The 13,588-nt window shown below is 46.9% G+C and overlaps 1 protein-coding gene across 4 annotated transcripts in view; it reads right to left on the bottom strand.

Moving 5' to 3' along the window:
- The window catches only part of PARP11 (poly(ADP-ribose) polymerase family member 11), a 123,661-nt gene that overhangs the window by 29,748 nt on the left and 80,325 nt on the right, over positions 1 to 13,588 (bottom strand). For all 4 annotated transcript variants that reach the window (XM_086921441.1, XM_086921449.1, XM_086921467.1 and 1 more), the window contains exon 8: positions 1,264 to 1,415. In XM_086921441.1, the coding sequence (XP_086777567.1) occupies positions 1,264 to 1,415 (152 nt within the window). The remainder of the gene's footprint in view (positions 1 to 1,263; positions 1,416 to 13,588) is intronic.

Below are 13,588 nucleotides of genomic sequence, written 5' to 3'. Positions count from 1 at the left end.
TAATGCTTTGCAAAAGTGTGGAGGGAGGCCCATGTCGCTGCTCTACAAATTTCCTCCACAGGAACACCCAACAAAGCAGATGTTGATGGCTTTGCTCTAGTATAATGAGCCCTTATACCCTCTGGAGGTTCCTTACCAGCCAGGGCGTAGCAGATCTTGATGCAAAGTATGATCCATCTTGAGAGTGTGCGCTTGTGCACAGCTCGTCCTTTCTTGCAGCCAGCAAATCCCACAAAGAGCTGGTCATCCACTCGATAGTCTTTTGTTTTATCAAGGTAAAAGCTCACCGCCCTCTTGGGGTCCAGACGGTGAAGACGCTCCTCCTCCTTGGAAGGGTGAGGGGGAGGATAGAAGGTAGGGAGGGTAATGGACTGTCCTAAATGGAATGGAGTAACCACCTAAGGCAGAAAAGCAGCCCTGGTCCTAAGAACCATTCGTTCAGCATGAATGGTCAAGAATGGGGGCTTTGAGCTAAGAGCTTGAAGCTCAGTTACCCTCCTTGCCGAGGTAATTGCGACAAGAAAAACAGTCTTAAAAGACAAAAGTCTTTGACCTAAAGCATAGACAAGAAACCATGAAGAAATGAAGTCAATATATGAAGTAAAGTTCTGGTTGCCAGAAAGCAGAAAAAAGAAATTGTGTATGGTAGTGTGTGCTGTGCAAAGATGTTCTGTTCTCACAAGATCAGAGAAATGGCTGGAGACCGACTGACAAGTTGAGTAGGTGAAAGGCACAGAAAGTTTTAGGTGCACATGGACTTTTGTAAATTATATAGTCTGTCCTATGATACATAAAACTGCTGCGATTTCCGTACCTTACCTGGTAAGAAAGAAAAGTATTTATTTTTACACTCATTTTAATGAGACATTATGTGACAATAAAAGCCTTAGTGTAATACTGCCTAGGACAACATACGCAGGATACGCTAAATAGAGTCATAAATGTAATCATTTACAGATGGTCAAATTATTATTCTGATCAGGCAAGCTGATTAAAAGTAATGCTATCTGCACAGTCAAAATGTGTGTATATTCTCTCAGAAATATATTTTGGCAACTTTTCAACTCACAGACCATTAGAAGCAGAACACAAAGTAAGATTCAGCACACAGTGCGTAAAAGCTTTTGTACAGCATGGAGGAGGAAGGGAGGCACGTATGAATATAGTACTGCTTACTGTTTTGGCAGCTCTCAACCTCCTGGCACTACAATGAGCACACTGCAGCTTTTACATACTAGCAAAGTCTAAATAAAATGGTCTTACCTTTGCCATACATAGAACCATGCATGCCACTTAATCTCCAATCAAAGTTATAACTACATATCGCCTCCACAAATTCATTGCTTGTGCCGTGAAATAACATTCTTTCATCAATAAAAGCAACAAGTCGTTTTCTTTTCAATTGTGCTCTTTTCCTGAAGCAGAACCACAAAATAAATTAAATTCAAAAAGTACAAATCTAAAAATTAAGCACATCTGAAACAGATTACTGCATTAACATGGCTATACATTCTACTGCTAACACATTGTACTAATTCAGTAGAACATTCAACCCCTAACTCCATGTCCATCTTTTTATAGGTGTAAAGGTATATCATGAAATTATAATCAGTGTTTAACAGTTAACACATTGTTTAATAATTTATTTCTGTTCATACTGAAAGTAAATCAATTGAATAATGTTAATTATATTAACTGTGGTTTCCTTACTGTAGGAAGCAAATCAACAAAGGGTTAGATCAGAGTATCTGTAGCCACTGGAGCCCAGAAGCATAACGCGAAGGTCCCATTCCAGCATTCCACTATGACAGGCCAAAAGAAAGTTTCAGGCAATTGAACAAAAAACAAATGCTGCTCAAGTAGTTTCCTGATTCAGAGGTAATAGCATTCTACTCTGAGATGGGGACAAAGGTGTTTCACATTTTTGGGCTTTGGTCTTATTATTCACCTTGCTTCACCAAGGGATCAAATGTAAGGAGGCTGAATGTAGGTTCCTGGTAAGGATTGAATAGTTCATTTAAAAAATGGCCTTATGATACTGCCATGAACTGAATTTGATCTTCGACTCCACCGGGAAGGCAGTGCTAGTTTAAAATAGTCATATCTCCAAAGATTTGGTCATTTATGGTTGACTTGTGATTTTGAAGTTGTTGAGAGTTTATCAGGTTTCAAATATTTAGCCTAGATTCACATGAAAAAGCACATATTTTCATTTTAATAGGGTTGAAAAAGGCAAAGAATAATTTGAACCAGTAAAAGAGTAAAAGTGGCATATTGACACTTTTAGCCATGTGTACTAATTTGACAGGTGAATGAGAAATCTAGGGTGGAGAGGATTGCCAGATTTATTACATCCTGCGCAGGGTTGGGCAGTGCCTAGAGCATGGGTACTTCCAAACTTTCTCTCAGGGGCCACATTTACAGTGTGGTTTGTGCCCGAGGGCAGCACAGGTGGGGGCGGGGCCAGTGGGGAAGGGGGCGGGGCTAGAGCAACAAAAAAAAACTGTGACCATGAGGTTGATCACAGGTCCCTGCAGCGGACGCCTTCGTCCACTAAGCCACCAGACCCGGCACACATACATCTCTCTCTCTCTCGGTCTCCCTCCCTCCCTCTCTTTCGCCCTCTCCCTCACTCTGTCTCCCCCTCTCTCCTTCCCTCTCCCTAATTCCCTCTGTCTCCCTCTCTCTCCTTCACTCTCCCTCATTCCCTCTGTCTCCCTCTCTCTCCTTCCCTCTCCCTCATTTTGAGGTCTCCCTCACTCTGAGGTCTCCCTCACTCTCCTCCCCTCCCCCTCACTCTGAGGTCTCCCTCACTCTGAGGTCTCCCTCTCTCTGAGGTCTCCCTCTCTCGGAGGTCTCCCTCTCTCTCCTTCCCTCTCCCTCACTCTGAGGTCTCCCTCTCTCCCCTTCCCTCACTCACTCTGAGGTATCCCTCTCTCTGTCTCCCTTTCTGTCTCCCTCCCCCTCCCTCTCCCTCCCTCTGTCTCCCTCCCTCAGTCTCCCTCCCTCAGTCTCCCTCCCTCAGTCTCCCTCCCTCAGTCTCCCTCCCTCAGTCTCCCTCCCTCAGTCTCCCTCCCTCAGTCTCCCTCCCTCAGTCTCCCTCCCTCAGTCTCCCTCCCTCAGTCTCCCTCCCTCAGTCTCCCTCCCTCAGTCTCCCTCCCTCAGTCTCCCTCTCTCAGTCTCCCTCTCTCAGTCTCCCTCTCTCAGTCTCCCTCTCTCAGTCTCCCTCTCTCAGTCTCCCTCTCTCCCTCCCTCCCTTTACCTTCCACTCCCTCCCTCCGTCTCCCTATTCCCCTCCCTCTGTCTCCCTCTCCCACCCTTGCTCTCCCTCCCTCTCCCTGCCTTTCCCTCCCTCCTTGTTGCTCTCCCTCCCTCTCCCTCCATTTCCCTCCCTCGCTTCCCCCTCCCTTGATATCCCTCCATTCCCCTCCCTCTCTTTCCCTCCCTTTCCCTCTGTCTGCCTCTGCCTCCCTCTATCTGCCTCCCTTTCCCTCCCTCCCTCTCCCTTCCCCTCCCTACCTCTCCCTCTGCCCCCTCCCTCTTCCTCTCCCTCCCTCTGTCTCCCTCCCTCTGCCTCCCTCCCTTTCCCTACCTCCTCCTCCCTCTCTCCGTCTGCCTCCCTTTCCCTCTCTCCTCCTCCCTCCCTCTGTCTGCCTCCCTTTCCCTCCCTCCCCCTTTCCTCCACTTTCCCTGCCTCTCACACTCCCTCTGTCTCCTTCTCCCTCTCTCTGTCTGCCTCCCTTTCCCTCCCTCGCTTTCCCTCCCTCCCTCGCTCTCCCTCTCCCTCCCTCTGTCTCCCTCCGTCTCTCTTCCTCTGTCTGCCTCCCTTTCTCTCCCATCCTCGCTCTTCCTTCCTTTCCCATCCCTCACTCTCCCTCCCCCTTCCTCTGACTCCCTCGCCCTCCCTGTCTGCCTCCCTTTCCCTACCTCCCTCCCCTGCTTTCCCTCCCTCCCTCGCTATCCCTCCCTTTCCTTCCCCTCCCTCACACTCACTCTGTCTACTTCTCCCTCTCTGTCTGCCTCCCTTTCCCTCCCTCTCCCTCCCTCGCTCTCCCTCCCTCGCTCTCCCTCCCTCTGTCTCCCTCCCTTTCCCTTCCTCTGTCTCCCTTCCTATGTCTGCCTCCCTTTCCCTCCCTCTCCCTCCCTCCCTCTCCCTCCCTCGCTCTCCCTTCCTCTCTCTCCCTCCCTCACCCTCCCTGCCTCGCTCTCCCTCCCTTTCCCTCCCTCCCTCGCTCTCCCTCCCTCTTGCTCTCCCTCTGTCTCCCTCTCCTTCCCTCTGTCTGCCTCCCTTTCCCTCCCTCCCCCTCCCTTTCCCTCCCTCCCTCTCCCTCCCTCACCCTCCCTTTCCCTCCCTCCCTCGCTCTCCCTCTGTCTCCCTCTCCCTTTCCCTCCCTCCCTCTGTCTCCCTCCCTTTCCCTTCCTCTGTCTCCCTTCCTATGTCTGCCTCCCTTTCCCTCCCTCTCCCTCCCTCCCTCGCTCTCCCTCCCTCGCTCTTCCTCCCTCTCTCTCCCTCCCTCACCCTCCCTGCCTCGCTCTCCCTCCCTTTCCCTCACTCCCTCGCTCTCCCTCCCTGTCTCCCTCTCCCTCCCTCTGTCTGCCTCCCTTTCCCTCCCTCCCCCTCCCTTTTCCTCCCTCCCTCTCCCTCACCCTCCCTTTACCTCCCTCTCCCTCCCTTTCCCTCCCTCTGTCTCCCTCCCTCTGTCTGCCTTTCCCTCCCGCCCTCCCTCTCCCTTTCCCTCCCTCTTCCTCCCTCTCGCTCTCCCTGTCTCGCTCTCCTTTTCCCTCCCTCCCTCTGTCTGCAACCCAATCCCTCCCTCGCTCTCCCTCCCTTTCCCTCCCTCCCTCCCTCGCTCTCTCTCGCTTTCCCTCCCTCCCTCACTCTCTCTCGCTTTCCCTCCCTCCCTCACTCGCTCTCCCTCCTTTTCCCTCCCTCTGTCTCCCTCCCTCCATCACCTCACCCTGCCTGTGTGTGCCCGGGCTGTGACAGCTTCCAGGCGCACACATACAGCCACACCTAAGCACTTCACAGGTCTTTAAAAGACCATTGGCATGTTAATGAGGATTGTTCACCTCTCAGCGCCCCTGCAGCCCCACTCTGACTATGGCGGGAATCGCCCGGCCCCCAAAGAGCAGCAGAGTCTCTGAATCGCGCTCTGGTTGCAGAAGACACTCTTTAAAAAAAAAACTCTGGTACGATGTCTGCAATGTCCGCTGGCGGCCAAGGAAGGCTTGCCGGGCCGCCAGCGGCCCGCGGGCCGTACTATGAGTACCCCTGGCCTAGAGTAAGGGGGTAGACCAATCGTCAAGCTGAAGAGTTAGATTAGGTCCTTTGGGTTTGGTCCATTTGGCCAAAGAAAGCTTTCTTCCATCCAGTAGTAAACGTTATGTAGATAGAGGACTATGCGAAAAGTCCCTTTGAGTGTTTTCACATACAAATGTAAACGTGGGTATCATTGGTGTACATTTGGAAGCTGACTGCATTGATGTAATAGTTGGAAGGAGGTATGATCCTTGATGGTCAACAAAGTGATTTGCAGGAAGATTATTCTGTGTAATCAATGGGTACTTGCTGGCTGTGCTTATTGATGGGAGAGGATGTAGCCTTACGGCTAGATCGGTCGACGTTGAAGCTGGGGAACCGGGTTCAAGTCTCGACAACCACGCTCAACATCGTGTGATTCTTGGGAATCACTTAATCTCCCTGTGCCTAACAAAAATGAATGTGTACTCCTGTAACGACACTGGTGCTATGTAAAGCGCTCTGATACCCGATATCTTCGGGTCTAGTTCACGCTATATAAAATTATTTAAAAATATATATATAGGATAGTGGTTACAGCATTTGCAGTGATCTCAATCCAGTAGAAGTCTGGTCAGCAACGCATTATGAACTATGGTGTCAAAGGCCACTTAAACGTCAAGCAGGATCATGGCAGCATAATGGCCTTCACTGAGCATGGTGTGGAGTTGCTCTATATTGGACTTGGTAACTTCAGCAGGGTCATCTCTAAACCTTTTGCTTTCAACGTCCTATTTTGTTCAACTGTTTTTGTTGACTTTATGACGAAGCACTTGTGCTCTCACATTACAACATGGTAGAATTGGCGTACACCCAACTAGCTATTTAATTTCCTTGTACGTCCCTAGTAAAGTGGTGCTACATGTGTCCAGGGCCTGTAAAACACATGATACCAGTGGGCCTGAAGCACTAATTGTGCCACCCACTCCAATATCCTTTTAAACATATCTCAGACCTGCCATTGCAACCAATGTGAGGAGTTTTAAACTGCCATTTCAAAACAAAACGTTTGCAGGGGCCAAACCTTCCTTTTTGATACATAGGGCACCCCTAGGGCAATCCCTGAACTGCCCAGGCAGCAGGGTGCAGTGTATTTATAAAGCAGGACATGTACATTTTAGTTTTACATGCCCTGGTAGTGAAAAACGCCTAAATTCATTTTTCACTACTGCAAGGCCTACCACTTCCATATATTGTATCTTATTACATTTTATATGTGATGACTTTCAATTAGGAGCTGGTAAACAGCTCAAGACTCTTTAATGATAAAGTCAGATTTCTAATCACAATTCTGAAAATGCCACTTTTAGAAAGTTGCACACAAAAGGAGGTAGGTCCTGGTGGGGCTGAGGGAGGGCTGGACCGTTTATTAATCTCACAAAAAGAAAAAATGCCCCCTTCTCAGGCTACTTGCATTATACTTTAAACTATGACCAAATAAACACTTTCATTAAATCTGGTCAGGTACATTTATTTATACCATCTTAGTCATATAATTTCATACAAAAATGTTGTATGAAATTATATGACTAAGAGGTATAAATAAATGTACCTGACCAGATTTAATGAAAGTGTTTATTTGGTCATAGTTTAAAGTATAATGCAAGTAGCCTGAGAAGGGGGCTTTTTTTCTTTTTGTGAGACTTTTAGAAAGTTGGCATTTTCTTGTCCTAACCATTTGGTGTCTGCAGCCAGCTCGTGGTCGCATGGGTGTAGCTAGCAGCTGGTCTTTGTATAGCGCTCCCAGATGATAGTAAGACAAAGTGAAGATAGGTGTTGGCAGGGTACGCCACTTTGAGGAGGGGGGAATCTGTCACCAATCATAATTGCAGATCACAAAGGCCATGCTTGAGCACTCTCACAAAGGGATTGACACTGTATTTTGTGACCACAGACAAGTTGGGGCCAAAAAAGTGATGGAGATGTTTGACAGCTCGGGTGGGGGGTGGAAACCTCTAGAAGTTTCCTCTAAATCAAAGTGGGCATCAGATATAAGGAATTCTGTGCTGCTGAAAGGACTGCCACTCTGATGAACTGCTGCCCAACTGTACTGACCAGTTGCCCACTTGCCTGTGTAAGAAGGATTGGACCAGCATTTCTACCCTCAGGGCCCAAGAGTGACTCTAAGTGCCAGTTTGCTGGCCTCCTGATCAGAAGCCTCAGGGACAGAATAGGCTTACAACAACATTGAACCCAGCACCTGGACTCTGCCAGCTGTGAGTCCTACCCTCCCAAGTAGTGCCACCCCAGTCCTGGACCATTGGGTGTGAACCTTAATGTGCTCTGCCAGCCCATCTGTGGATTCAATAGAAGCAGTGCATCTCCTCTGGTTCTAACAGCATTATTTAAAATATATTTTTACAGGAGCCCCAGGCGCGATTTTGTTTCATTTCCATTTGTTATGTTGAGCCATATGTAAAACCCAATTTTGGCATAGAAAACAAATAATATTCATGAGTTCAACTTAGAATCAGAGTTTATTGTTTATTTGTGCATGCACTTACAGACATCGGAGGAAAATTTTAATTTGCAAAAAGTGTAGTGTAATTAGCCCACCTAGGCAAGATGCTGGACTTTGGAATCTCCCCATTGAATCTGAATGCAGCTTTCCTTGAAAAGTACATATTGCTAACATTCTGATATGTATTTCAGTGCATGATAATATGTTTTACACTTTTGTCCACAGGGCTGTATGTTGTTTCTTTGAGACGAGAAGAGGTGAGAAACTCACTACGTAGGTTGGTAAGTCTAACATTTGATGGCAAGACATTTCTTAAAAGTGCTAAGAAAAGCATGATGAATACCAGCTCTAATGATGTGGTGTCCTTGGTTTATGTCACAAACATGTAAATACAGTTTTTTTCTACTGCTCCCAGATCAAGGCGAGTGTAGTTGTAACGCATCAGGGTTTGCTGCCTTTTTGCACTCACCTAGGCAAAGTGTGCGTATTTCTCCTGTTGGAAGTCTCTGAAAATTGTATTTGGATACCACATTGCCACTCGCACCCATGTGGCACCATCTGATGTGGTAGAACCGTTCTGTCCTTGGAGGGGCTGGTGGCCAAGCCAAGGGTGTTTATGGAAATGAAGAATCCCCCTCCTCCTAGATCACATCAAAATGATGGAGGCTAGCTCCTCCTCCACCAAGATCGGAGTAAGGTCGTCTACAGTTAAACCTTGTTAGAAATGGGGGCTCCAGTTGGCAGAGGTAGGTACCTTTGTCCAAATAGAGACTCTTGCTTCTAGTCAGGGTAAGGGGAATACACACTTCAGATAACTCCTGCTCACCTCCTGGGTAGCCTGGCAAAAGCAGACAGGCTTATCCCAAAGGGAATGTTTAAAGTATGTGTACTTAAACCACAAATGGACACCACACCAATTTAGAAAAATAACTTATCTTTATCCAAATTCAATAAGACCAAAACAACAAAAATCCAACATACATGTAATAAGATTATGACTTTTCAAAGGTTAAACAGACGGAGAAGAGAAGCATCGGGAAACAAAGGGATGCGTCAGTTCCTGAGTCCTTGAGGAGGCGATGCAACAGTTCTGCTACACGCAGGTGTCAGGATTCAGCCCTGTAACAGCGTTGGGCAGCACTGAACTACAATTCCCATGATTCCGGTGTGCTGACAGGAAGTGATAAATCCTGTCATGAAGCGCGAGAGGTTGCGCGTAATTCTTCCTGTGTTGATTCTTCGTCGGGTTGGCGAAGCATGTCCTGGTCCTGGAGAGCAAGGGCGGAGCTGAGGAGAGCTGTGGCAGAGCTTCGGCGGGTTCGTGAGTAATTGAACGGTTGCGGCTGGGGCGCCGCCTCTCTCTCGGTTGCTGGTTTTCTGCTGGCGGGCTTTCACCGTTTGGCGGATTGTTATTCTTCGGTACAGCGGGTTACAGCGTGTTGCTTGCCGCGTAACGCCGGTTGTGCAATTACTTGTGGGATTAGGAGTGAACATTACAGCGGGTTACTGCGTGCGGCTGCAGCGTAACACCGTCTGTTACTTGGGATCCATACTAGCAAATAAAAGTGCGGGGCTTGGCGGTGGTCGCAACCGCAAGTCACCATAATTGCGGATTTTCCTTTTGTTTACACTAATGTTTATGCTGTGATTCAACAGCTAAAGGTTTCTTTGATTTCCGAACTAATTACTTTCCTAGGTAGGGGGTATCCTATTGACTACTTCCAAGGAAGGCTTCTGGATCTCTGCTTGGGTAGCCTTCAGTTCAGGGATCTTTCCATCCTTGCTTTTCTGCCTTGGGATTCATTTGTTTCCTGGAGGGTTGAGTCCTTTGAATCTCATAGGAATTCCAGCAAGGGTAGGGGTTTTTGGTAAAGCATTAAAAAGAGAATCCATTCATGAATGTACATACACTGATATATGATTCTGCTTTTCTCATCAGATGGTGCTACAGGGGTCATATGGTGTTTTGTTATATTCGTATGCAGATGACAGACAGGTATAATAGACGTATGTGCTTTAGCGAGAATTGAAGAGAGTAGACTGTTTGACATTCTCTTATGGTTGTGTTTATTTCATTTCAGAGCCTTTGTCCCTGCTGACCACTCCCCTACCTGGTGTCCCTTGCTTGATAACTCGAAGACCCTGGGGGGAAACCCCATGTCAGGGTACTTGGTGATGTCAGGAGATGGTCCTTTATTCTACTGCGTCTGAATCCTGCGAAGCTAATCCTGACAGAAGGAGAAGTGATGCGTTGAAACCGGACTGCGTCGTCTCAAAAACGATTCTGGGCCGTGGGTATTGCATCTTGAAAACTTGCTGCAAAGGTGTGATTCGTGGAAATTCAGGATGCGTTGACGGTCAATGCCGTGACAGCAAGTGGCACTGTGTCGGTTTCTTCAGCCGTGATCCCACGAAGCGTCAGTTCTTGCAGCCATGACAAGTGCTGCATCGTCTTTGCAGCGGCGCATGGAGATTCTTCTCGCACAGCAGTGCTGCGTCGGGAAAAACAGCCGCAAAAAGGGCGATGCGTCGATTTTCTCAGTTCTTCAGGTTTCTTCCAGCTCTCAACAGCAGGAACAACCTCCAGAGGCCCAGAACTGGAACAGGCACCTCCTGAGAGGTCAGAACTCTCAGCAGCAGGGATCAGGGGAACTGGGGGGCGAAGTCTTTGTGTCCCTGAGACTTCAGAACAGAAGGCCAGCACACACAGGCCCTTGGAGATACTTATTCATGCCTGTTCACAGCAAAGTTCCAATCTTTGTCCTTTCCTCTGCAGAAACTGCTGGCCAACCCCACACAGCACCCAGAAAAGGAGCAGCACAGTAACAAAACTTTTGCCCACCCCACTCCCCCACAATTTACAAGTCGAAATCTGGGAACCTCTTCCAGCTTTAGAGACTATGACAGGAGATTTCTCAGCTGAAAATACCAGTGGAACTGGTGCTTTAGTTATTCGGGTTCATGACTGTGGAGTGCTTTAAAAGCAATACACAGGGCTTTTAAGTCAATCCTTTTTTTCCACAGGGAGCAAGTGGAGGGATTTAAGAGCGTGTTTAGCTGAATGATGTCCAGAGATCCCTAGTAGTAGTTGAGCCGCCGCGCTCTGAAGAACCTGTAGTTTGTTAGGTAGACCCTGCTGTGACCAACAAAGAGAGCATTACAGTAGTTTAACTTAGATAAGTTGAGTGCAGAGACAAATCGTTTTGTGTAGGTCAAGAGGTATAGAAAACATATCCTTAGAATTTTTAATGTAAAGAAGTAGATAAGGTAATGGTGTTTGCCTGATGTTTAAAAGACAAGGATGTGTCGCTGGAATAGAGAGCGGGCTGAGTTCTTGAGACCACCAGTCGGGAGACCAAAAGGAGGTATTGCTTCCAAAGAGCAATATTTCAGTTTTACTGGATTTTAACTTCAGGCAATTCTCCAACATCCACTTGCTAACCTGTTGCATACAGCTTTGGAACTTAGAAGATGTGACCTGGATATTATTTGTGACAGAAACAATAATCCGAGTGTCATTGGCGTACGACACCATGGTAAAGCCAAATGATTTAATAAGCCTGGCTAGAAGGGTGACATATAGATTAACAAGAGAAGGGCTAAGCGAAGAGCCCTGTGGAAACCCACATGGGAGTTGAAAGGTGTGTGATGCATAGCTGTCGTTTTCCACAAATTGCTCATGCTCAGATAAAAAAAGATTTAAAAAGAGAAAGAGCTACACTGCCTATGCCAATCATTTGGAGATGACTTATCAGTAAGCCATGGTCCACCGTATCGAAGGCCGCCGAGAGGTCCAAAAAGATCAAAGCGGCATTTCCTCCATTGTCGATCGTGCGTCTAACCTCCTCCGTAACAATAATCAAGGCGAGCTCCGTGCTGTGCTCACTCCTGAACGAGTACTAGGTAGAATACAATACATGATTATTGTTGATAAGAGTAGTCAACTCTTGATTAATACATTGTTCCAAGATTTTTGCCGGCAAGGCCAACCGGGAGATCGGGCGTTAATTACTGGGGTCCAGAGAATACAGGTTGCAATTTTTTTTTTTTTTTTACAGAGGCAGAAAGGAAGCCTTTTTCCAAATTTCGAGAAATATTCCTATTTTGAGGACAGGATTGAAAATGTCAGTGAGTTGCTGTGCAATAAGATACAAAGCTAATTGTGCTATTCTAGTGGGACAAGGATCTGCCGGGGAGCTAGCTTTAGCTGTGCGAAATAGGTTGAGAACCTGATCAAAAGAGACGGGCGAGAAGTTAAATAGCCGAGCTGAATTAGCTTCTGATGGGCCATTTTGGTCTGTTTGATTAAAAACACCACCTCCGCTCTCATCCGAAGGACTGAACATTTCCAGAGAGTGATTCGAGGTGAATGTGTCATAGATACTGCTAATTGTTTCATGGAAAAAAGACGCTAGAGTGTTACAAAAGGTCTGGTCAATGGCCCAATTTCTGGTGTGTGGGATTCTACTTAATTTTTGAACCAAGGCAAAGAATTATTTATTACGGTTGTTTGCAAATTTTATCAGAAAAAATAGATTTTTTTTACTTTTAAATCAATTCTTTGTACTGTACGATTATCTCCCTATAAATTTCTTTTTTTGTGGTGGCATGATTTTGTCTCCACCGCCGTTCTTGCTAGCGGCATCACCTTTTTAAAAGCCTCCATTCCTGTGAGAACCACGGCTCAGTAGGGGTAGCTTAGTTTGCCTTAACAGTTTTTGATGGCACTAGGGACTGTACTGTTGAGCCAATCCATGAGTGATAGTCCAAGGTATTGTCTCTGAATCAACGGAAATAGCGGGTCTGCTATTTTCCAGTAGGGAATTGAATTCAGTGGCGTCTAAACTGTGCCAGTGGCGCCGCTTGTATTTTCTGGTTGAAATGCACGTTTTGCCTGAGGCAATGGGTATGGATAAAGAAAACAGAACAGCAGAGTGATCCGACCAGGGTAAATTAAGTACACATCTGGGTTCTAGAAACTGGCTATCCGTAAATACATAATTGAGCAGATTCCCTGCCCTATGACTAGGGCCCCCAATGATCTGTTCTAACCCTACACTAGTCATCAAATCAATAATGTCACTAGAATCTTTATCCTGCAAATTATCCAAATGGAAGTTGAAATCGCCTAATATAGTGCAGTCCTGAAAGTTTACCTTATACTCGAATAGCTGGCCAAGAGTTTGTATACAGTCAGCTCTAGGACCCAGCGGACAATAGGTGAGGAGCCCATTGAAGGTATAGGTGTGGCTAAATTCAATTTTCAAAGAGAGCACCTCACAGTCGTGTTTGCACGGAATATCAGTGAAGATTGGCCTCAAATGATCTCGGTAGACTACAGCTAAGCCCCCTCCCGCTTTTCCCTCCCGATCTGTCCAAGCAATGGAGAAGCCCGACAGAGTGGCGTCAATCAAGTCGGGGCCAGATGCATCCGCACAGGTTTCCACTACAACTGCTAAGTCAAAAGCATGTCCCTCTACACATTTTGCAAATTTGTGCTTATGATTTATCAGTGACCGAGTATTTATTAATGTACAATGCAAGGGTAGTGTAACTTTTTTTGCCTCAACCAAGAGGGGGTGGGGGTGCTGACAGTCTTGTTTTTACTCACCTTGATGCCTGTTAATGTGAGATTGCATTCTGGGCAACTCCGTAGTGCCTCGTTATTATAACAGCTTAACACTGAGCCAGAGCAACGTCTTCTTGAAGTATTTAAAGTATTTAGCCCGAGGAGGTTGCTGTTTTTTTATGGGTTGCGGCATAAAGCCCACAGGGGGCTGGTGCTGAGCACAGATGGACTTGCCTTTGGCACGCCAACGGCCTGTCCA

The sequence above is a fragment of the Lissotriton vulgaris genome, chromosome 1_1 (assembly GCF_964263255.1).
Source record: "Lissotriton vulgaris chromosome 1_1, aLisVul1.2, whole genome shotgun sequence".
Taxonomy (NCBI): Eukaryota; Metazoa; Chordata; class Amphibia; order Caudata; family Salamandridae; genus Lissotriton; species Lissotriton vulgaris.
Note: the sequence above shows the minus strand (reverse complement) of the source record. Positions and strands in the feature narration are given on the sequence as shown.